This window comes from Triturus cristatus, chromosome 8, assembly GCF_964204655.1.
Source record: "Triturus cristatus chromosome 8, aTriCri1.1, whole genome shotgun sequence".
NCBI lineage: Eukaryota > Metazoa > Chordata > Amphibia > Caudata > Salamandridae > Triturus > Triturus cristatus.
The window spans coordinates 1,198,880,231-1,198,905,645 of NC_140591.1; the positions used below are offsets into that span (position 1 = coordinate 1,198,880,231).

A 25,415-nucleotide genomic window follows, 5' to 3' on the forward strand; every position below is an offset into this window, starting at 1 on the left:
CAGTAATATGTGCCAGTGTAATATCCATTGATTTCTGGAAGACACTAGCAGCGGGCGCCAGACCAAATGGTAATCTGCAATACTTGTAAGCCCCAAAGGGTGTAATAAAAGTTGTGAATTCTTATGACTCTGAATCAAGTAGATTCTAATGGTAAGCAGATTGAAGGTCAAATATGGGGAAATATTTTTGCCTGTTCAATATTTAATAATAGGTCTTGAATTTTAGGTAGGGGATGACAGTCCTCAGTATGTTTTCAATAATGGTGCGATGATCCGCACAGATATGAATTTTGCCAAACTTTTGCGTACAATACATTAAATACTGGGCTGAACCCCTGCGCTGAGTCTGAGGGTACAATGATGCCTTCTGTAACTAATTTGTCAAAAAGTTTTTTAAGTTCATTCCTGATGTTAAGTGGAACAGGTCTGACCTTGTGGACAATTTGTATAGCATTTTATTTAGTCTGATGTTGTGAACACACATATTTATAACTCCAATTGTATCATAAAAAAATCTCTGGAAAATTATCAATAATGCGTGAGACAGTTTCAGAGCTGGGATCCTTAACCAAGGAAATGAAAGATCAATGACAACTACAGGAATATCTATGCCAGGAACTAGCATAAGGCCTAGTTTGGCTAGGTCTTGCCATTCCACAATGTTTCTACCTTTCCTTGCAACATATATTTTAGTGATGGTATGTCTGCCCAAACACTTGACAGTATTTACAAAGTACCCAAGCACATCAATATCCTGATCCCCATAAATGTTGGGGTGTACATCAGGACTGAGGAGTGATAACTGGTGACCCCAATGCTTGTAAACTAAAGTGTCAGCAATGATAGTTTTAGGGACACCTTAGTCAGCCATCATGTTTAGGGTGAGTACTTAACCCAAGTAATTTCACACAATGGGGTTTTGATTTATGTAGTAGAATCAGTAACTACATCTGATGTGAAAACCATATTAGAAAGATCTATATCACAGTCTTCCTGACTCAGGTCAATACTGCTGACTGATGAATGTTTTGACACTTTTGGATACACTGTGAAAATGTCCTACTTTCTTACACATGTTGCAGTGTTTTCCTTGTGCAGGACTGTTGGGAATGTTACTAACGTGGCTCTTGGACCCAGACCTGAAACAAACTGTGACAGAAATTGACTCCACAGATTCCATATCACTTGTAAAAGCATTAATCGGAGGTGAAGTAACCCCAACTGTATGTTCTTGTGATATGAGATGCCTTGAAACAATGGAGCGTTCAATGCCTTTGGCCACATCTATGATCTCAGATAGTGATGATTCCCTGCAACAACTAAGTAGTTTTTCTTAGAACTTCTTAGAATAACAGCTGGAGATAAATTAATCATGGCTGTAGGTGTCAAACAATGCTCCAATATTGCATGTGGAGGCCACTTTTTTGCAAAGCAGAGATACATTCCTCCTCACTTTCATCCACATTTTGTTTTCTTTTAAAGAAATTGAACCATTCTAAAAGCACAGTGGGTACCTCCGATAACTTCTTGGTTAGCCTTGTGACTGCTTCAGCATATTGATCCCATTCACCTGACTGACCAGGTGGGGCATTGACAGCAGGTAAGTAATCAAATATCCCCTGTCCTTCAAGTCCAAGTTGGCCAAATAACAAGGCTGCCTTCCTTTTTGGTTCAAACTCCTCTGCGTCTATTACAACTAAGTAATTTTCGTAAATGCGAAACCAGGATTTCCACGGTATAGATGGTTTGCATGGATATTGCAAAAATGAAATCATTTGAACCAATGTATTTGATGCCATAATAAATATAGAACAGTAACAGTAATACAGTTCCTGTTGAGGATCCAAGCACGCCACAGGCAACACAAAATGTTTGATAACACCTAGAAAACAGCCAAAATACACCTTGCTCATGTATTTTAATCTGCGGATTAGCTTTGAAAGTATTGATAGGCAAGGTCCTTAACTATGCATTCAGTTGCTTGAATACACTGGGATTGGTAAGTAGCCCGATTGAAGATGGTCTCCGTACATACGTCATGTGCACTGTGACATCACATACCAGCGACATCGTTGAACCCTCGATTATGACTGCTCGGGCCACCAACGATGCAGTTATTGAAGTTTAACGTGGCATATCATGTCCGCCATCATGTAAGTAGCGTGGACACAGCATGAGCAGGCAGCAGGACAGTTAGGAGCCGTCGTGCAGGAGGGAATCCGCAGTAGAAGTGGCTTGATATCTTAGTAGTACAAAGATGTGGTGGCACTGGCAGTGGGCTCCAGAGGTCGTCACTCTTCACAAAAATATGAACAAGAGAGCAAGAGGCAAGGAGGTAATGCACAAGGGTTTAATGGGAAGTCACAGCAAAGATCCCACAACTAGTCCGCTCTCTCCGCAATTACCTAAGTAACTGCCAGTATATAGGACAAATGTTTGCCGGGAGACTGGACCAGATTGTGGATCCCCTACAAAGGAAAACACAGCTTGTGGCCTCAGCTTGTGACAGCAACCATAAATTCATAAGTAAATACGGCACACAGGTTTTTAACAGCACTTGCGATATTTGTGTTTTCTCAGGAGTATCTGGGAAGGATGTCCACAGGTCCCCTGCTACTTTCGCTAATTCGGTGTATTGTAGAAATTGTACTCTACCTATTCCAAAATATTCTTGTGCTTCTTGGAACATAACAAACTTGTTGTTGATATATGAATCTCCTGCAGATTCTCATCCTCCCTATCTCCGTTCTTGTATTGCCATCTCCTTACTTATACTGCCAAAGGGTTTTAAAATCCAAAATGGGAGTTATACAGCACACAGGGCTTGCTTAACAAGCTTCAGGATTACTGTGTGCCACATGCTTATCAGTTGTTTTATTATATATGTGAACGTCATTAGAGCCTTCTGTAGCGTATCCTTTGGGTAAGTGCCCTATAATAATTCCTTTTTCCACATATTCTGGTCATCAAACCAATGAATGGCATGTTGAAGCTGCACTGAGGCATAATACAATAACATACCAGGGAGGACAAGTCCCTCTAGCTCCCAGGGTAGTTTCAGTTTCTCCTGCTTTTCAGTGGTCTATCTGGGTCTGTGGCTACACAGATTCCTAAATATCTAAAATTCGTCTGTATATCAAGCACTGGAAGCCATTCAATTTCTATACCTTTCAATAATCCCATAAGGAATATTTTAGATTTCTGATAATCTATATGCAATCCAAATATCTCACCACATTGCTGTAGCAGTTCCCTTAAAATGGGGATTGCCCTCTCTGGGTTTCTTATATAAAGTAGCATGTCATCTGCATACAGTCACACCAAGTGTGTGGTTCACCTCACCATTATGGCCCACTCACTTATTTGTTGTCTTAATTGGATAGCCATGGGCTACACTTTGAAGGCAAAGAGTAGGAGTGGCAATGCTCAGTCCTGTCCAGTCCCCCACCCAAGCCTCCAGTTGTCTGATACCAGGTTTGCCATATGCGCACTTGTGGTAGGGAGTGCGTATATTAATTTGGCCCATTTAATGAAATGTGGGTCTACACCCATATTTTTTAGTACCTTCAAAATGTATTCCCAGCCTACCATATCAAATGCACATTCCACGTCCAACACTACTAGCGCTGTAGACAATACACTAATTTCTTGGGTACGTATTATGTGATTTAAGCATCTAAGGTTATTCTTTGTGCTCCTGCCAGGCACAAACCATGACTAATCAGGACGTATAATCTCCCGTATGACTGGAGCCAGTCTACTGGCCAATCAGTATCAAGTATAGATCATAGCCTGTATGAAGCAAGGGTCTCTGGGTCCCTATCAAGCATGGGAATCATAATAGCCGTTGCTTCTTGCATTGCTGTAATATGATAACCTCAAGTGTATGCTTTTTGAAACGCCTCCTATAATTTATCCAGAAGATTCCCAGACAACATTTGATATAACTCACAGGTCTGCCCATGCCCTCCAGGTGTCTTATTTTCTTCATATTTCTCAATGCCTTCCTTATCGCCCGTCATTCTTGCTGGGCATGCATTAAACATGTCTTTCAGGACAGATGTTTTCTTTGGTAGTGGCAGCCTTTTAAGGTAAGTGATAATTCTACCTATGTCTAAATTTGGGGGTTTGCAGTGTGTCCATTGAGTTTATATTAAGCAACAAAAATGATTAAGGCACTCCACACTCGTTAGTGATGACAAATGATCAAAACCGCAACATAAACTTGTTACATTTCGTGTAAATATTTACACCTGTGCTACCAGTATTATTATACTCTCACAAAGATTTCCATCCTTTAACCTTTGCATGAGGCACTGAGAACACATACAACCGACCACAAGCACACTGCAAGCCATATAACAATCTTCCGGGTGTAGACAGAAAGCCCTATACAAATCTTCCAGGAGCAGACAGTGAATGCACTGATGCATTAGTGCAAGCATTGAGCTGGTGCTGAATTGATGGCAAGGTCTGCTGAACTAGGCTGAAATTCTGCACTGAACCATTGAAAACACCTTTTAGATGTAGGGCCTGCTCAGAGGCATATTTATCTGGTAGCTTTCCTGCCAATCAGATCGAAATTCAAGGCAATAGACGTTCATGGTATCTTTAGGAAGGGACTGTCCTCTGTCTGTCCACAATTAATGTACGCTTGGCTTCAGAACCCGTGGTCTAACTCTGGGCCTCAGTGCAAGCAAGGAAATACTATCCTACCATTACTGGGGTTCAGTGAGTCTCTCGGACACGTGTGCCACTGTGCCATTGCACCTGCTGAACTATTCATATATACACTATGGTAATAATTGCTGATAGCAGGTTGTCTTGCTGCGTTGCACTGCGTGACTTTTTTTAGTAAATCTGGGGACATGTTTCTTGAACGCTCCTGCTGTGTAACTTTTATGATGGATATTTGAGGGCACATTTTAAATTGCTCTCTAGGCGCTACAGGCAATGTAGTTAGCCATGAGTGAGTGAGGTGTCTGACGAGTTCTTCCCCCCGCTACTGGCCTTACTGCGACAGTTGAGGATACTTTGCAGTGCCATGCCTTCTGAAAAGACTGTTATAATTTGAATCAGGAATGAGGGGCAGAGCCTTGCAGTACCGGAAGAGGAAGTACACTCAGTTTTGGTACGTCAGACATTAAATATTTCATCACTTCTGAATTTTAATTTTTTTTTTTATGAATATACTCTGTCTAATGAAGAATGCCTTTTTAATGAATGTAGATTACATTTTTTTTTATTAATGATGCCAAAACTTTGCGAATGACACTTTGACATCACATGACGGGGCTCTTGAGAGGACAGCCACCTTTTGCCTAGGGGTCCGACCAGGGTGAATGGTGGTGAGATAGTTGAGCAGTGGGGGTTGTGCATGCAGAAAAGAGACACAACAGTGATGTCATAGGCAAAGACTCCCAACCACTTGAAGGGTCAATTTCAATTTTTCAATTTGTAAGCTTTTATTCGGTCAGATAAATCAACCATATAACCAATACATCCATGATACAATCTGTTTGAAAAAAACCAATAAGATCTAAAAACAGTGGGGATAACATGTAGTAATATAAAATATCGAGTGCAAAGATACAAAGAACAAAAGTGCAAATGCATGGTTCACCAAAATCTCATAACATATTACTTGGGCGTAAACAAGCCTAATTTAAAGTGCAGATGCAATATACCAAGGATAGCATACACTTGAAGGGTCATTTTGCTGAAATGGCGTAGGAAACGTGGCTTATTGTGCTGATTATCCTGCCTGACCGGCGGCCATTTATATTTTCGACAGATTTATTTGTCGAGGTCAGTGACTTTCCCAGCTTTATAAGGTAACTGTCACTGGGGGTAGAAATAAGCTGGTGGCATAAGATACAGCAACTTATCTACACATCCGTTGTTGTGGAAAAAGCAACAGGCGCGCCCCCTTCCTATAGTTGGACTTTTGGCGTACTGCTCCGTGGATATGTCTGATGCACCTTCACACTCTCGTCTTTTGGACTGTATTACGCTGCTAATGGTTGTGTGCTTAGGCATGCGTTTGCTGTGCGTTCCCTCTGGTTTTCAGTTATTCTCTTACTCCCTCTTACGCAGACCCTCTCTATAGGTTCACCCCTGACCCTCAAGTGAACAACACGCGAGCAAACCGCCTGTTCCCACCCAGGATGTTTCCTGGAGCTCCCTCCGGCTCGTGCCACAGCACGAAGATGCGTAAGCCGCTTACCTGGCCATGGCGCCCCTGCCCGTGAAGGAACTCCGGCGGGATTCCGTCAGGCCTCTGGTTTCCATGGCGATCACCCGCTGCAGCTCCGAAGACGTGTCCTCACACAACGAGTGGGTCCTGCCAGGTGGGGTTGCAAGGGGAAAACAAAAACACCTGCGTTAGTTGGCAGCGCGGGAATCCCTACGCAGGCTCCTCTCCTCAACAGAGGCACACATGGCTGACCCGTGGCATCTGCCTCATCAGCATTCAGTTGCTGTGACTGATGGCAGTCACGGAAGGATGCTCCCGAACACTGATGCGCCTCCACTCCCCACTAGGCACGAAGGCATCACTCACGGCACCGCGATACAACACAAACCACAATCAATTCACACAGCACCATGCGTTGTAACACATCAGCTCCCAAACTCTCCGCTTTAATAAGCCCTGAATTTCAGATTTAGAACTGTCTTTTTCTCGCCTCTGAAATCTATTTTCCAGAATGCATTTCAGTATTGATGTAGTACTGGCTACAGTTCTGTTTTAGTTTTTTTAAATGGGGGTTTAGTTCTTGCTACAGTAATGCTTTACCCTTTAAAAAAAAATGGAAAGCTTGCTTAATATCAGATAGAATGCAACCTTTTATTCAAAGAATGTCGTCATACAATAAAATGTAATTATACCCGGAAAAACACAAAACAATTCCAAAGAACAATAAAAGTATATGCTGTGCACAGTCTGAATGGCACCTAATTCCTCACCTGCAACTGTCTTCTGCATGATACACAAATCCATGAGGGTGCTTATCAGGCCTATCAAAATAATTATCGTTTTCAAATCATTGAACATAGAATTGAGATAAGTGCGTACATGATCTACCAATTGTGACGTCATGTGAGATTAAAAGTATCGAACGGAAAGCATGAGTGAGAGTCTAACCCTAAATCCCGAGGTACAAGTAAACGTTACTTTTTCTGACATCCTGGTACTTGGAACATAACCTACAAGCTTTGGCGGGAGGTGTGGAGGGACATACAGAATCACAGTGATGTTTTAATATTTCCTGTCACCTCCCTGTTTGTATACTCAAGGGAGGCTGCCTCACATGTAGTGGGGGGTAAAGATCGTCCTGGCTGTCAATACTGGTTGAATGTCAGCCATCACAATATTCTGGTTTGTGATTGGCTAAGTGTCACATGCTATAGAGCTAGGTACAAAGCTTCAGCTCAAGGAGTTTAGCGGTATTTGTTTTGGCAGCATTGATGGTTGTTTTCATTGGGATGGTAAACTAACCTTGCTGTACGTTTCTCTAATAAAGAGGGGCCAGGCCTGGGCCAGGGGGTTTAAGTGTTGAGACAACAACAAGCAATTGTTTAGTTTGATTGGCCTTTGGGGTCATGGAAAGACTAATTCAATACACTGGGTGTATAGTATGTATTGCTTTATTTCACATTTCTTAAAAGTGTGACTCAACCGGAACGGTGTACAAACGCAAGCGAGAGAAATGTGATAGAGACTGAAGAATGTTGCATGCTGGTTAAATAAGGTCTTAAAATGATACATACCAGTCTGAACAATATCCCTGCTTCTGGGCAAAGCGGGTGGAGGTCGTTTGGTACAGGTAAAATGAGATCATACTTCGGGTTACAGAGATCAGCCTTGATACTCAATGAAGAAGGGATTTGATAGGATCTAAAGGGGACCAGCAAGGCCTGAGACAATGGAGCATCCATCGTTAAATCAAGATAGGGCAATGGACTTAAAAGCAGTGTGGAAGTCAAGCACCTGTAAGAAGGGTTACCAGTGCTTGTTTAGTAAGTGCAGAGAGTGTCATCTTAAGTTTTGTGGACCTTGACAAGACATATTTTGAGGACCGTGTCAAAACTATTCAGAATGTATTAGCCATTTCTAGCCCATTCAAGCATGGATGATTACAAAGGATATTGGAATATATGTAGGCTTTCCTGTTTTCAGTTTATATTTTTGGTAAATGATGGTGTTTTTTTCCAGTGATTTCAATACCTTAAAAAACAGTGGTTATTGGTGGTTACACTTTTCGCGCTATTAAAAACAACAGAAACAGTGTTTTTCCGGTGTTTATGGAACGTTTTGCTTTTAATATTGCTTGCTTTCTGCACCTATAGTGCATGGTATATAGAGAGTGTACTTAAGGTGTATATGAGCTCCAAATACATTTTTAAAAATCAAACTTATTATGGTACACTATACAATACTCCTTCAGTGAGTCTTTGGTCACGCACACTTGCTCTTTCCTTCCCATCTAAGCCTTGGCATTTGAGACAGGCAATGCCAAAACAGCCAATACACAATTTGCTTACTCTGGCTACTGACATTGCTTTCCATGCCAATACTGGTGAACCTGAAGATTGCGATTCTCTGGGACAGGTTCAGCAACATATGCTTTGAACTAGGCCACATGCCCTCAGAGTTATTGAAGCAGTCAAAAATGAAGCAGTACTTTTCCAAGTCTGGAAAAAATTGCTCTTTACGGAAGGGATCTAAAACTTGTGCAGAGTACCTCAGTGAGACTTCATTGCCTTCAAATCCATGGTTGCTGAAGGGACATTTCTATGCATCATTGCAAGCCATTTCTCATGCATTGTAAAATAACATTGTCTGAATTGTTCCTAAACATTTATTTGTGTAACAAGTGGCAAGCATCCTAACATGGAACATGTTGCAATGCCAAAGTCACTAAAAGAGTCGCCTAGCGTACTCTGAAGATGATGTTTCACATCTACACCAATTACGCTGAACACTTGCTAGACAAGGTTGCTTTCAGACTCCAGCTTTTTGATTATGTCCTCTACAGCAGTCATGTTTCCTGTAAAAATCTAAGAATGCAGCAGAGTGTACTTTTTTTCACATCACTTGCAATATGCGACCAAAGACTCTCACATTTCTTGCCTTTGGCATCACCACTCTGTAAACGGTCGCCACTTGGATAATGTAGCATTCACGGCCTCTAGGACTGAGAACCACCGGCTAAATGACATATTTGGGATGACCAGAATGAACTAAAAAAAGTCAAGAGAATTCTTCATTAACTCTGAAGATTGTAAAGGTGCTTTCAGCATACCATCAAGCAAGTAGCAAGGATCTCTTACAGCAGTGGTTCCCAAACTTTTTTGACCTGCGGCTCCCTTGACCTATTAGCCATTGGCCACGGCTCCCCATTATTTCACTTTTTTTCGGGCGGGGGGATGTAAGCCCGGACTCAGAAGTACTTTCATTTTTCTCCATGAAAATAATTGGGATGAAGAAGATGAACATATTATAATTATATTTGTAACAAAATAAAAATGAAAGCAGTCGTTTAATAATAAACTTTAAGTGTTAAGTGACTGTAAGTGCATAGAAACATTCCTGCGTCTTCAGGTGCCTGTGTTAATCTCACTGTGCCTGTGCCGTGATCTTCTTGACTCTTAGTGCTTCTATTCACCTCCTTTTCCCTCCATCTGTTTTGGTGCATCTCTCTGTACGTATGTGTTGGTATTTTTGGGGCAGACACCTAGCTGGAGCACAACGGAGCTCTGAAGTGTGGATTTACCCTCGTGTCTAAGATGTTTTGATTCATCTCAGTGTCCCTGCACATGCTTAGGGGCCCATCACCCTTGTAAAGGCGCCTAGATGCTCCGTTTTATCCCTAAAGATGCTTAGATGCACCACCATGGCCCATAAGGAAATGGTCAAAGGTACTCACTGTCTTTGATTTGAAATGGTTTGAATGCACGGCTACTCTGTCCCTGAAGGTGCTTTGATGCACATCCTAGTCTGAGTCCCTGAAGGTGCTCAAATGCACCCTTATCCCTGAAGTCAGAGGTACCCTTCCTCTCTGTGTCACTACCAGCTGTGAACGCCCCCCCCCCCCCTGTGCACTACTTCTACATTTGAGATATCCCCTTCCTGTATGCTCCTTTCATATGCGAGACCCTCTCTCCAATGGCTACTGGAAATGTGAGGAAAAGAACATATATCACACATCGGGACATAAATACGAAACAGTTAGGTAATGCATAACACAGAAGAATTACCCAAAGCATAACCATATCTATATCACCATATGTCCCCCGTATTGCAGAAATCACGAAGCCATGCCATAAACGTACAAGTAGCAGCAACCTGCACTCCAAATACATGGTACATGGTACTGTGCACAACACGAAGGCGACAGGGACATCTGCACACCTACCACAGTGAATTTGGTAATTTAGCAACTTTGTTTCTTAATGACGCTGGGCCTCCATCGAGGACTCTCTCTGGCATTGCTATCACTGCCAAACAAATGCCCCCAATGTAGGAGCTGACATGGGGGGATGGTAGACATGGCACAGAAGAGGGGAAAACTCGATAGGTCCCTCTCAAGTGAAGTTTCGGACGGCAGTGGCTCCCAAACACATGTCTCAGCTGTAGCCGCTCTGACACTTTAATCTGGACCGCCGCAGCTAGGGGGCCTGGGGAGAACACAGGGGGGCCTAAGGCCTGGAAGTGCGGGGGAGGTTTCCGACTGTGGTGCACTTCTCTGGGGAAGAAAGTATCCGGCATTCAGGAGCACTGTGACTCTCACAGGGAATCTGAGAGGCAGGTCCGGGTGGGCACGACTAGTCGGAGCTCCTCATTGTAAAGCACTTTAATAGTGAATGCGGGCCCATCCGTGCTTGCTGTTCACCACTGATAACTGCCCATAGTCACTGACGTATTTCTCTCTGGCCACTCCTCACAGGGCAACAATGCTGCACTACCTGCGAGTTCAGCCGACGTTTGGAAGTTCAACTCTCCACATGTTTTCTTTTGGTCGTGAGCAACGCTCACCAAACGCTATTTGAGAAAATCAGTAGTGCTTACCCCGGTGGTTCCCAAACTGTGCCAGTGAGACTCTCTCCCCCTGTGTGCTCCTCCCCATCTGTGCTGCCACCACTTGTGATACATATACACTTCAGTGTGACGCTGCCAACTGTGAGAATGCCTCCCTGTGTGCTTCTTTTGTTCGGCCTCTCTGGTGCTCGAGCTCTTGTCCATGGGCAGCTGCATTATATTATCAGAGGGCTGGGGAGGGTGGGTGGTGCAGTGTAAGCATGCTGGGAGGCAGCCGCCGTAGAGCTGCAGTGTTTGTGTGTGAATGGGACACGGTGCTGTGCTTTTCACACTCATTCACTGCTCATTAGTGCCTGCTGGGAGGCGGATGCACCAGAGTTGTGTGTGAGTGAGATGTGTTCCAGAGTAGACGCTGACAGGGAGGCTTTCTTAACTCCCCCACGACAGTTCCAAATGGGTTATTCTGCGCCACAAAGGCAATCTACAAACTTTCCACATTGCAAAAATATTATTCCGAACCTGCTACCTTTTCCACTTCCCCAAGCTGTGCGTGGCGCCCCTGGCTACTTCTAACGGCGCACCAGGGTGCCGCGGCGCACAGTTTGGGAACCACCGTCTTACAGGGAAGCACTTCAGCTTAGGTATCGATTTTTGACAGTTCATCATACAACTTTTTCGTATACATAGCTGAATCACTGCAAATACAAACAATATCACTCCAATCTTTGTTAAACTTGGTAAGAACTTTTTGCAGAATCATTCCAAGTGACACCGTGTTCCATGTTTTCCAAACGTGTTGTGTTTTCACCAATATCCCAGATGCTGGGTGACAGCACTTTTTTTTACATATACCTGTAACTACGCCTTGCATTGAATATTTAAAGCCTGGGGTTTTGGGCAATTTACCTACTATCAATACCGACTCGCTAGAAAAGGGAGCTGATGTATCAAAGGGTTTCACCCATTCTCTGTCTGTGGCTAAACATGATGGTAAACATTGGGCAAGATTCTTATGAAACCAGCCATTTTTCTTATCGGAGAAAGAATCAAACGTAGCCAAAATATCAAATATAATTTTGATATTTCCTGATTCTCTACAACTTATAAAATAATTAAATAAGACTTAAAACATGCTTCCAACCCCTGCATCTTTAGACTAAAGGCCAAATAACTGAAAAAAGGAAGAAGAAGCAATATTTTAGTGACATCCATAAACAACAAAACTCAAGCAGAATAATGTTAGCCCAGTCTTTCTTGCTGCTACTTTATATAACAAAGTTACATTGTACTGGCCCCTTCAGGAAGAAATAAAAACCAATTCCAATTCCAAAAATTCTTTATTTCGGCCATATAGACCATAAAAGATGCAATGCAAACATTACAAACATTAAAACATTGTTTTAAAACACATTTAAATAGAGTCGGCTCTCCCAGCGAGGAGTGATTTAAAATTGCATTTAGAAAGTTCTTTAGAAAGTTCAAGGGGCTTCAGACGATTTTTTCTTTCTGATCAACCATATGGCCATAAGAAATTTGGAAACAGCGAACACAATGTGGCCCAGGGTGCTAGTTTTCAAAATCCTGTATGCCTGTGCATACTCTCTGAACCCCAGGTTCTTACAGAGCGGTGCTATCCAGTATTTTCTGGGCCTATGGTATGCAGGGCACACAAACAAGATATGGGGGTCATCTTCCACATGGTTGTTACAGCAGGGACATGTTTTATCGCCCCCATTTGTCCACTTAGAGGTGTATGAATTAATAGGTAGTGTGCTAAGCCTCCATTGAACATACAGTTTCCTCGCCAGGATGGGAAAGATAAAATCCATAAAAGGTTCAAAAGCATAAGAATTTTTGGATTCTAAAAATCGCAAAGTTAGGGTGCCGCTATTTTGAGCGTCCATCAAGTGAGCAAGGGACCTGGCTTTGTAGATTTGTGCCAGGGCTTTGCGCGAGATTGTTTGGCAGCCTCGCGCAGGGTCCTCCCACAGGACACGGAGATTGATGGCAGACAGTTCGTTTTCCACAAAGGTGAGCCAGGGGATTTTGCCGCTGCAGTTTACACTCATGACATGGGTAAGATCCTCCCTATAATGATGAAGTTCGTCCGTAGACCAGAGCCTGTGCCAGAACTTCACTGGCTTTGACACAAGCTCCTCTGCAATAGGGGGGAGACCCATGTCCATTCTCAGAGGCTGAAGTGGCGTGGCACTTGGAAGGGCTAGAAGGCGCCTTAGAAAACTATTTTCCACTGTTGATAAGCCCTTCACCGCTTTGTATCCCCATAGCTCACTGCCATACATGGCCGCAGCCTTAGCCTGGGTCTTGTAAGTTTCAAGGGCCGGGCTTATGGGCTTGAAGGAAGAAGTATTAGCCACTTTCAGGATTGCACCCGACAGTTGGGACAATTTGGCCTTAGATCGAACTATCTGTCGATCCCATGCTAGATTTTCCTGCAGTGTTACCCCCAGATATATGAAGGTGGACACCCTCTCAAGGCTGGCGGTCCCCAGGGTGGGATTGGGCCTAGTTTTGGTTGGTGGGTTGAAGATCATGAACTTGGTCTTTTCTGTGTTCACCTCCAACCCATGCTGATGACAGAAAAGACCAAATCCATCCAGGATCCTCTGGATCCCCATGGGGGATTTTGAAAGGAGGAGGGTATCGTCGGCAAACATGATTGCCGGTACCCTCCTACCTGCCAAACAGGGGGCGTCGTTGTCCTTGACGTCTTCCAGGTGTGAGATGACATTATTAATGAATAAGCAAAACAGGGTCGGTGCCAAGACACAACCCTGCCTCACACCTCGACGAACAGGAAACCTGGATGAAAGTTTGCCATCTTTCCCACACCTGACTTGCGCATAGTTGTTCTCATGCAGCCTGGCCAACATGTTAAGTAGCTGGGGGGGAAATCCTAACTTTTCCAGCACCTCCCAAAGTTTCCTGCGCGGGACTAGGTCAAAGGCTGACCTCAGATCCACGAAGACCATGTACAATCTCCCGCCCTCGATCCTCACCGTCTTCCAGTAGAGGAGAACGAGGCGGAAGATCTGGTCCATGGTCGACGTGTTTTTCCTGAAGCCAGCCTGCAGGGGACTCATGATGTCATTTTCCTCCACCCAGTCTAATAGATGGTTCAAAATAAGGCGCGCAAAAAGCTTTTGGGGAACATCTATCAGGCTAATAGGCCTGTAATTTGCCGGACTCAAAGGGGACCCTTTCTTGTAAATCGGAACTATTTCAGCCCCTAACCAAGAGGAAGGGACCGCCATACCTCCCAAAATAGCATTAAAAAGAACAAGAAAGTACGGGGCCCAAATGTCAGGGTGGTATCTGAACAAATCACCGGGTAGCTTGTCCAACCCCGGTGCCTTCCCCAGCGCTAAGCGCTCCAGTGCTAGCTTCACCTCCCCCAAGGAAAATTCCAAGGCCACATCTGGCAGGCAGGGGGACTCCACCACCATCCCTTCCGGCCAGAGAGTGGTTTCTTGATATAGTGTCCCAAAGTGGGCCTCCCAAATAGAGGGGGCAATATTGGGTTCTACTGCGGATAGCAGATCCCCTGTTCCATTGTTTACCAGAGCCCAACATTTTCTAGAGTCTTTGGATTTAAGGGCTTCAGACAGTTCATGCCAGTGATTCCAATCCCACTCTGCCCTTGCGTTGGCCAGTACTAACTTGTACCCCCTCCTAAGGGCTGCAATCTTCACCTTATCGCTACCCTCTTTAATTGCGGAAAGAAGCTCAGACTTAGTTTTCCTGCAAGTGGAGGTGTACCAAGTCGGAGCGCGAGTCTTTTTCCTTCTAGTGGGCAGGGCCGGATTGAAGACATCTGCAAGGTCCCTTACTAAGGCCTGGTGAATGCCAAATAGTCTCTCATTGTAGTCTGAGGGTCTAGATTGATTAATGAGAGCATCCACCTCCTGGAACCTGGGGAGTGCTATGCCATAGAGGTTTTTTAAAGCTTCTTCTTTATCAACTAGCTTCCCCCATTTCACTCGGCGCCTGCTTGTAGTGAGTAGTATGTCTCCCTGGTCGACTCCAAAATCGGTAGTTAGCATCCCTATAGCAGGGGCTGGGTGCTGGATCTCCAACAAAAGGGAATTGTGGTCACTGTCTGTCCTCGGGATCACTCTAAAATCTTGAACTTTGGGCCACAGGGAAATATCTATAAAAATGTAGTCCAACCTTGACTCATGGCCCTTTTTGTTGAAAGTACACACCGAAGGAGTGTCAGAGGGGGTGCGTCCGTTACACGCCCTCAGTGCAAAGTTCAGAGTGAGAGAGGTAAGTTGTACTGCCAACGGAGACCAAGCTTTGGGGTGAGGTGAGGAGGAAGGTGGAACTCCCCAGTGGTCATCCTCGGCAGTAAAGGCACCCTCCATTAGACCTTCCAGGGGTTCAAAGTGGCAGTTGAAATCTCCTCCCATCACTATTTTCAGGTCACCTGGCAGTTGCCCTAGAAAAGATGAAAGATCAACTAGGGTGGGGGATTCCTTACCCACAGCGACTGGTCGAGAGTAGACGTTAACAATAGCCCATGTACTTTTACCCGGCCATCTTAGGAGCACACACTGAATGTCCGGTGAAAGTGTGTCCATTCTATCCACCTGACACCCAATGTGGCTCGCCACCCAGATTGCTAAACCTCCCGAGGGTCTCCCTCTCCCATTCGACTTTGCCGGGATTTCAAAAATGTCATATCCCCTCCTAAGCTGTGGTGCCCTAGCCCATGTCTCCTGGAAGAGGAGGATGTCACTTTTACTGACCAAAGTTTCCCACTCCGGGGTATCCACCTTACTTGAGATGCCAGCTACATTCCAGGAAAGGATAGTCAGGCCTGGACCTTGGAATTGGGGACCTGCTTCACTTAGTGCAGACGGGATGTCATGTGCAGAATTACCCAGGTCACCCAAACCAGTAGTAATGGGCGACTGGGTGGGTAATTCAACAAGCTCCACCAATTGCGTTGTAAGAACAGTTGATGTGTTTGGTGGATCCTCATCTAAAACTTGGATGCTTCCCAGGGCGGTCCCCCCGTCATTTGCAGGGGCCAGGGACCTTTTTTCATTTACGGGAACAGATGTACCTTCCCCCCTGAGTGTAGACCCATAGGCAAAATTTACTGGGTGTTGTGGAATGTCCCCCCTTATTGGTCAATCTACTTGGTCCAGGCAGGAGAATCTATTCTGAAGGACAAAATTGCCATGGGCGGGCAGTGTGTTGTGCTTGGGTCTGTACCGTGAACCATCTACGGCGAAGCCCACTCTGGTCCAACTCTGTTCCCTCCCCACTGCTAAGTTGGAAGCATTTGGGTAGAAGTGTGAGAGGGACACTAATTCTATGTTGGACTTATCCGGCCTTACCAGCCAATTGCAAATGTAAGGGGCAACCAGTGGGCTTTTAAAACTAATTATGATACAGTCCCCTACCCTGTTTTTGGGGGTGATTCCAATCCATGGGATCCGTCTGACCATCAACACATCACCTTTGATGTTAGAAGGGAGGGGCCTGTTAATATTAAGCCAACTAATTACCTTATTACGGAGTGAGTCCTGTGGCTCTCTGGTGTCGCCAGTGAGCTCAGGAACTCCCACCATAATCGCTGTGTAGGGCACAGCCTCAGGGGGCAAATTAACCGCCCTGCGCCTAGTGTTGGGGCTAGTGGGGCGACCAGTATGTTCATTGTTAACTCGCCCCCCACTCGTTGGAAGGGGTAATGTTGGTTGCTTGGATCTTCTAGGTGCAGGGACAGGGGGCCTAGACATTTGTAAAGAGGGCAGTGGGGGAGCATGACTACCTGTAACACTATGTTGTGCCCCAACCGGGGCCTGTATGCATGTTCCAGCAGTAGATGGTCTATTCCCTACAGAATCCCGGGGAGCCGTCTGTGCACTTGGACCCAATCCCCTGCTAGGACTATTCCTGTTATGTGCGTCTTCTATAGCCCTGAGTCTAGCAGCTATGGAATCCAATTTTACAGACAGGGGCTCCAACAGGCTCCTAAGGATGTCCCTAAAAGAGCCAATTAGAGCCTCTGTCGCATTTGGAGGATTTCCACCGAATATAAACGGGCCAGAACACCCAGGTACCACTGTGGCTAATGGCGAGTCTGATTGATCAGACCCAATTCCCGGGGAAGTAACCACGGGAGAAGCCGGAATGTCTGAGCTAACATCTAATGTTGGGTTGGTTTTATCCACTTTGGCCCTTTTTGCCCCTCTAAGTTTCCTTGACCTTTTCCTTTTCGGAGGATGGTCCACTCTACTGCCTACGGGATCTGTTGGCGCTGCAACTTGCCCTTCATCCTGCGCCTTAGACATTTCCGCACAATTCATATACGGAGTGGTCTCCACCACCCCCGAGGGACGCAGAGACTCGCTATCCCTCAGTAGATTAGACGGAGTCCTAAGTTGTTGGAGGACTGTCTCGATTGTCTGATCAATACTATCCATGAGAGATAGATGGGTGGCGTCAAAGGGTATTGGAGTACTAACATCGATGGAAGAAGAGTCCGAGGGGACCACTGAAACTGACACATTTTCTAAGTTTACCTCAAGGAGAGTGTCTGATACTGTGCGACCTTTGCTAGCCGCAGCACTGGTCTTCGGAAAGAATTTTTCCAGTGTGCTAGAGCACTGTTGGGCAGCCTTACTCCTGGATACTCTAGTAGCCATGGCGAGATGAACAGTCAAAGCCGCAGGCTGATGGAGTATGGAGAAGAGCCTTGAGACAGGGACAACGTTAGAGGGGGGGCCCGGTCCGGTCTCTGCCGGCCTCTAACGGCCTCAAACGGCCCGGTCTTCGCCCGCTTCCTCGTCCGCGCGCGTCCCGCGTACGCGTTCAAGGCGGGGTTAAAGTAGAGGAGGAAAGAAGGGGGCGGGAAGAGGAACCAGGTGCGCGCGGTGTACGGCGCAAGCACTTCTGGACCTCGCAGTCCCGCTCCCTATACAGGTGGCGTCTAAGGCACTCCCCCAGCCGAGGTGACCGAGCCGAAATGCTCCCAGGCCACGCAGAGGATCTTGAAAAGGGCTCTGCTGCTGTTATTGCCCCTAGAACGGCCAGAAACACTGTCCACAGTTCTTCCCGCTTCAAAATCAGGAAAGGCTCCAGCCATTAAATTTCACAGCATCCCCGCAGCAATCCCGGCCGTCTTTTGGGAAAGCGCTCGTCCCCTCCTCACCTTCACGGGCGTTGCTCGCATCGATCAACTCCCACAGTGCCCGCCGGAAAAGAGCTCGTCTCCTCCTCACCTTCACCGGCGCTGCTCGCGTCAATCAACTCCAACGGTGACCGCCAGAAAGCTCGCAGTTGCGAGCGGACAGACTCCCGGAGGGCTCACTCCACACCCTGCTCAATCCTTACGCCTGACGCCTGGGACTCGAAAGCTTGCCTCGCCTCTCGACAAGAATCCCGGCAAAAAGAAATAAAAACAACTTTCACTCTCCTTTTACTTTGTTTGAATGGCACTTAGTTTATGATTGGTCAGCTGTTTTTTCAGTGGTTTTTATATGTTTACACTGGTGAGGAATATTTCCCTTTCGGTGAGGTTTTATCAGTTATTTTAGGTTTAAACCTAAAACAAGATAGCCTAAATATATGTTAAACTTGAAGAACAGGGCACACAAAAACAGTTGAAGTCTCGCGCTACCTGGCAAAGAAGTCTTGATAGAGCCATTTCACACAACAACAATATTTTAAATGGAATCTATTGTCTAATCAACCTGTTCCTCATATTGCAAGAAAGACACAGTACAAATGAATTGGTGAATGTCTAGCGTGCTACTACATAAAATTCAAATTAATTAGTGGATGGCATTGTAGCTTTAATTACCCGATATTTGTGATCACAATAAAAAGCCCCTTCACAAATTACATACTCTCTGTAACAGTGAATTGCAGAATACTGGACTAACGATATTCTACATTCAATCAGATGAAAGCTGATCATTTTCTCCTTAATTTCCTTTCCCTGCTCTCTACCTCCTCCCCTCTTTTTATGTGTATTCTTCGCTGACTTGACAGTGACATTCATCATGGTGAGTAAGAGAAAAAGGAAAGGTGGGATACAGAAGATGAGCAGAGAAGTAAAGAGAATGACATAATAACAGGGGTTAAATAGAGAGGAGAGACAGAAATAAAGCTGAGATAGAGAGACAGTTGAGGTAGGGAAAGATGTAAGGTAAAGAGAGCAAGTTAAGGTAGCCAGAAAGAAAGATAAAGATACAGAAAGAGAAAGTGATTTATAGATAAAAAAAGAGGTAAAGAAATAGGTAAGGTTTTAGAGTGAGGTAGAAAAAGCCTGAGTAAAGGAAATGAAAATGTAGCAAGAGGGAGAGGGGTGCGGTGCAGGCAGCGATAGGGTGGAAAAAGAGAGGAGTTAGAGGGGTGTAAAGGTAGATAGAGGTAGACAGTTGAAGTAGTGAGAGAGCAATGAGCATAGCAAGATGCAAGTTAGAGAGCGCAGTGAGGTCCAGAGATGGCTAAAATGGGAAGCAGTGTAGAAAGACAGATCAGATAAACAGGTGAGGTAGTAAGCAGTGTTGAAATAGAGAAGGAAGTGATGAGAAAGAAAGACAGAGAGAGAGAGACCACATCAACAAAGGAAAAGAAGTAGACAAAGAGAGGTAGTGGGAAAGGAGTAAGGTAAAGAGAGAGGTGAGGTGGAGGTAACACAGATAGAAAAAAAGAGGTGAATTGTGAGTGAACAGTCTGATAAAAAAGATGAGGTAGTGAAAGAGGTGAGAGAGAAATGAGGTAGAGAGTGGTGAGGTAGAGGGCTGGCTGAGAGAGGGAAATAAATGGAGTTGATGTATACAAAGATGGAGAGAGAGAGGTGAGGTAAAGAAAGAGATGAGTCTGAAAGAGACAGAGGTTTGTAGATGGAGGAGGGTTACAGAGAGGTGAGATGGAACAGTGTAGTATGGTGCACAGAGAGACATCAAGTAGAGAGAGAGTTGAGGTAGAGATGTGGCGGTAGGCACAGCGAATGGTAGAGAGAAAGAGAGGTGAGGTTGTTAGAGTAGGAGAGTGATAGAGCAGAGAGAGGTCTATAAAGAACGAGTGAGGTAGACGTGGGTGAGGTAGAGATAGCTGAAATAGAGAGATGTGTCGGTGCACAGAGATGTAGAGGTATTGTGCAATAGATCGAGCGGGTGGGTGCATAGAGATCTAGAGATAAGTAAATATAGAGGGAGGTAAAGTGAGATGACTGAGGTAAGGTTAAAAAAGGTGAGATAGACTGAAAGATTATTGTTAGTTAGATTTTAACCAATGCCAGAAGGCATGACACTTAAAGATGGACAGGTCAGTCATGTTCAGCTGTCAGATTTAAAAATAATCTGTTTCCATATACGCTGGTATCTCTTTACCAGGGGAATTCCTGGAAAGTGGGGGTCATTGGCAATGGCCCACTTTGCCCATGCCTTAAAAGGACTCTGAGTATAGAGCGGCTCTTGCAGCTTTGGCACTGTGAGTCCATGGAATGACGGGTATCAATTCGCAGAGCCAGTGATTTTACTTCATCGACCAGGGTAGATAGCAGTTGTGAGAGCAAATCTCCTCATTTTCTAAATAAAACACATTCAAATGGAAAGTGCAAAACTTTTTGTCAAATAACATACGTATAATAATTTTTGCAATAAGTAACCATACTTAGACATTACAGGCTTGTAAAAGAAATAAATATGTCTGATTCAAGTTAGCCGAACTACCGATGCCATATTAACATTAATTTCTACATTAGCACTGAAAGGCCTGTTTTTCATATTGAACTGTCGTTTTGAATATGATGTATTTCTCTTACACTGCAGATGCTGTAACTTTCCAGGAGATGTTTGTTAGTTAGTGAACAGGCTTTTGTTATGTATTAGATAACTGATAGTGAGGTTCACACCGGGAGGAGACGAGATGAAAGGAAATATGGCTCATGCGAAGAACTGCCTGGACTGCAAGATGTGGACGAAGTATCTTTTCAAGGACTTGTTTCTGTGGTTTATTTTGAAGAAGTGAGTACTTAGGGAGTTTACCTGCCCCCAGGGTTTTCCAAAATCCTATTGGACACCAAGAATAGGAAACGTATCAGATGTTTCAATCTGTTTTTTTTTTTACAGATTTATATTAGCATGTGTTCCTAGTGTAGGCTGGCATTGACACTCTCTGCACTCTTGCTTCTAGCACATGAGAGTATTTTAGTAAGGTTACCTCTCTGCAGGAGAGATTCCATTACCAGCCCTTTTCTTTTCAAAAGATGTCTGCTGATTTATAGCTGAGAATTCTTCCCAGATGAAAATGTCCTTTGATTAATTTCAAAATCTTCATGTTTATACATTTTATTCTCTCATCAGAGCTCTTTATTGAGTTTCTGAAATGACACCTTCACTCCGGCTTAGATTGCCATTCTAAATCTTAATTTAGACTAGAAAAAATTCCTTTATTGAACACGCTTGCTGTAGTATTTATATATTATTTGGAAGTTTCACTAATATATTATTTTAACTTGCTTTGAAATATTGCCTAATGGATTATTTGAATTTGTAATAATGATGACTAAAGAATAATGTTTGCTGAATAAAACAAATTACATTTGATTAGAATTGTTAATAAAACCCTTTAATTTACATCAACTCTCTACTTTGATTATTGTGGAGCCTTAAATGGACTTTACTGTTCAAGGTGTTTGATGTATAAGATTGCTCCTTTTAATTTTTCCTTGTTGACGAACAAAGGCCCATCTGACCAGTGGCAGGGGTTATTTAATGATTACACCCGTAGACTAAGGTACAAAGATCTCCGCACAGTCAAGTGGCAGCGAGATGACAGTTTATGTCACAGGAGACAAAGAAGCTGGAATAAATTGCCCAAGTTTAGAATTTCTCATGTCTCTTAAGACCAAAGCATGAAGTTAAAAACTGAAGGAGTTTGCAGTTCTGAAAGCGGTTGCAGTACTGGGGGTGTAAGTATAAATGGGGTTCGGGCGTCGCATTTGTTTATGTTGAGCTTACGATTTTGTGTTGATGTTATGTGTTTTATGTTTTGGTAAAGTTTATGGTTTAAATGTGCTCGGCGTTTGATGTTGAACAGCTGAAGTTGTTGTCGGAGTAGTCCAGGATCCTGGGATAGTTAAGATAGAGAAATAATAAATTGTAGTAGTACTTGTCTGCTAAGGATTTGTGGTGTGGGTTCATTAGCTACCATCGACTGCACAATTGAGATAGGGATAAAATACAATGTTGTTATCATACTAATAGTTATAGGTGTTGATGGAACCTATTTGCGCAAAGGGGAAACTATATCAGTTAGGGTGATTTCCGCTGGTCGAGATTTCATCTGTGTGTGCATGTGAGGCAGTTGGAAAGAGTTACTTTTGATTCTTTCTTGTATAAATGGACTAATTTGAATTCTTTAGTGGAGCAGAAAAGAATTATTTGCTTACTGTGCTTGTTAAGGTTGTGGAATTTCGTGTTTGAAAAAACTGTAAAGGAGGGTGAACCGCTGCGGGAAGTCAGAATTATGCCAGAGTGTACCATGCAGGGATAGGTATTGGTTTTGGTTGGTGAATCATCAACTGCTGTAGTGTTTTTAAAAAACATTGAAATGTACTGAATCAATATCTTCTCATTTATTGTTGCATTCCTGTAATCACTAAATGCTTTAAGGCTCATAGAGATTTAATGAGAGGTAATATGCAAGTCGTAGATGGCTTATACCTGAGAGACTACTAATGAACAGTGGTATAATGCTTAGGTATGTTGGCGCCACTCAGGAGAATAACACGTGTTGTACATAAAACCACTTATTTGATAGACGGTGCTGTAAGGTGAGGAGAACCACCAACCTCCCCAAAATAGCGACCAAAGACACCAAAATATAGAAAGAAATCCTCAGCACACGTCATAGGTGTATCAACAATTCGTTAAGTGCATGATGTAAGCACAAATTATACACAAGTTATTTCAATTCTTATTTTCTTTCTTTATTCTTTTGGTCTTGCTTCAGACAGCCAACATGTGTTTCGTCGCTTACAAAGGGAAATCGACTTTCTCAAGGCTCTGTCCGTTTTGATAAAGACCTTTCTTTTGTGATGATATTTCCAGCCCACAAAGGGATTCAGTATCTTGTGTGACGTCAATTAGGCAGTCCATGCATCTGAGGGATCCTATTTTGTCCGCAAATCTTGAGCTCGTGAGTCTGATGGTCTCGTCCCAAACGTCGCTCTCAATGTAGCATTACAATTGCCACAAGAGATTGCAGTAGTTAAAAATGCAGCTCACAAAATGGTAAGTTATGTATGTATGTATGTATTATTAAGAACTGCAAAACATTCAGAACGCCTCCACCAGACTCATCCTCAATATCCCCTGCAGCAGCCACATCACCGGCCACCTGAGAGACCTCCACTGCCTCCCAGTCAACAAAACAATCACCTCAAGCGCCTCACACACGCCTACAAAGCTCTACATGACGCAGGACCTATGTACCGTAACCACCTCGCATTCCACGCACCCACCAGAGACCTCCGCTCCTCTCAATTGACCCTGGCCACCGTCTCACATATCCACAAGACCACGGCTAGAGGAACATTCTTCTCCTGCCTTGCAGCAAAGACTTGGAACTTGGAAAGCCTCTCCACCTCAGGCAATAACCGTCACTGACTCAATTTAGGAAGGACCTCAAGACCTGGCTCTTTGACTGAACCACAGTGCCTTTGACGGATCAGCAGCCCCCCCTGCTGCCTTGGGACCATTACGGGTAAGTAGTCACGCTTCACAAGTCAAATGATTGATGTTACTGTTGGAAACATATATGCCAATGAAGCTGCTTGGCATATTGCTGTTGTGGCAAGCGCATTTAACAGAGAATATACAAATGAATATGATGAGGATACCACCTTTTCAATGCTGTTGTCAGCAGCTGATACTTAGGAAGAAATCAAAAGGTTGCAGGAAGATGTTTCAGAAACAGAACAGCAAGGATGGGACAGAGCAGGGTGTGTTAAAACTGCCAATGACATTTGAGTTTCAGCTGATGGAAGACCCGTGTTGCTGTAAAGCTTGTTATTTCCCATGACATTTTCATGGCCCTGCGCACATTAGAAGGGATGCAATGGTGAGATTATATAGGCAGAACTGGTTTAATCCCCAATTTAGAGTTTCAACCGAGGAACTATGCCATAGATGTGTCACATGACAGCAGATGAATGTAGGCAGAAGAACCCATATAACACTGAGCTTCATCGGAAGATCAGGAGGACCCTTTAACAGGATGGTAGTTGGATTTCATCAAAATGCCTGTTTGTAATGGGCTGAGATATGTCCTTGTTATAGTGTGCATTTTCTCCTGATTAGTGGAAGCCTACCCAACATGGAGAAATGACAGCCTCACTGTAGGCAAATTGCTGCTAAGTGAACCCATACCGAAGTTCAGATTTCTGTTTCTCAGGAGTCAGACCGAGGCACCCTCTTTAACAACAGGTCCTTAGAACATTATGTGTGACACTTCAAGTGGAACAAAGGCTGCATTCTAGCTATCGTCCAGAAGCTTCAGGTATAGTTGAACAGCGTAAAGGGGCACTGAAAGTCTACATCTACATCTCTGAAAGGGCCAGATGTTTGCCATTAGTATTGATGAGTTTCTAAAGTACTCCCGGCCTAAGAACAGGATTATCGCCTCATGAAACCTTTGGGATGTGCTATGTGATTGCCAGCTGTGCCTGCAAAGGAGCTTGTAAATATCACAGATGACATGATACTTGACTATTGCAAGGGGTTAGCTGATGTGGTGCATTCTATCTCGCCAGGTTGGACCTGTCACTGCCACTCCAAGACAGGAGCTGTGTCATGGCCTTAAACCTGGTGACTGGGTCCTTGTAAAAAACACATGTTCCTTGTCAAAAACATGTTTGAAAATCCTGCCAGGAGCCAAGGTGGAAGGGACCCTACCAGGTGATTCTAGTCACCAACACTGCCGGGAAGTGCACTAGCATACCTAATTAGTACACGATTCTCACACTCAGAGAGTGAGGCTACTGCAATGATGAAGTGGTGACATTTGAGCCAAGTTTGAGATCTCTTGTGTCCACACATCCTGAAGGACCAGAGGGGGGAAGGTTCATCAAAATTCTTCACCTGTCCAAGCTTCTAAAATCTCACTAAGTGGTGTGGCAGTTTCCTCTGAAGATGAAGACCTGAGAACTGAAAATCGGGGAACCGTTGGATTGCCACGCTAACCACTGAACAAGTGTGAGGAAAGGAGGACTTCAATTCTGACTGGAATAGCCAAGTAGTAGGAGACAATTGAACTCTAGTTTGTCAGTTGAATGCATACCACAAACCATCATCGAAGAAACAGAATCTAGTGGCATAATCAACAC

General features: G+C 44.2%; 1 protein-coding gene across 1 annotated transcript in view; it reads right to left on the minus strand.

The window, feature by feature from the left end:
• The window catches only part of CNGA3 (cyclic nucleotide gated channel subunit alpha 3), a 286,141-nt gene that overhangs the window by 97,781 nt on the left and 162,945 nt on the right, over positions 1 to 25,415 (minus strand). The window contains exon 3 of the mRNA XM_085620531.1: positions 6,227 to 6,343. Within this exon, the coding sequence (XP_085476657.1) occupies positions 6,227 to 6,343 (117 nt within the window). The remainder of the gene's footprint in view (positions 1 to 6,226; positions 6,344 to 25,415) is intronic.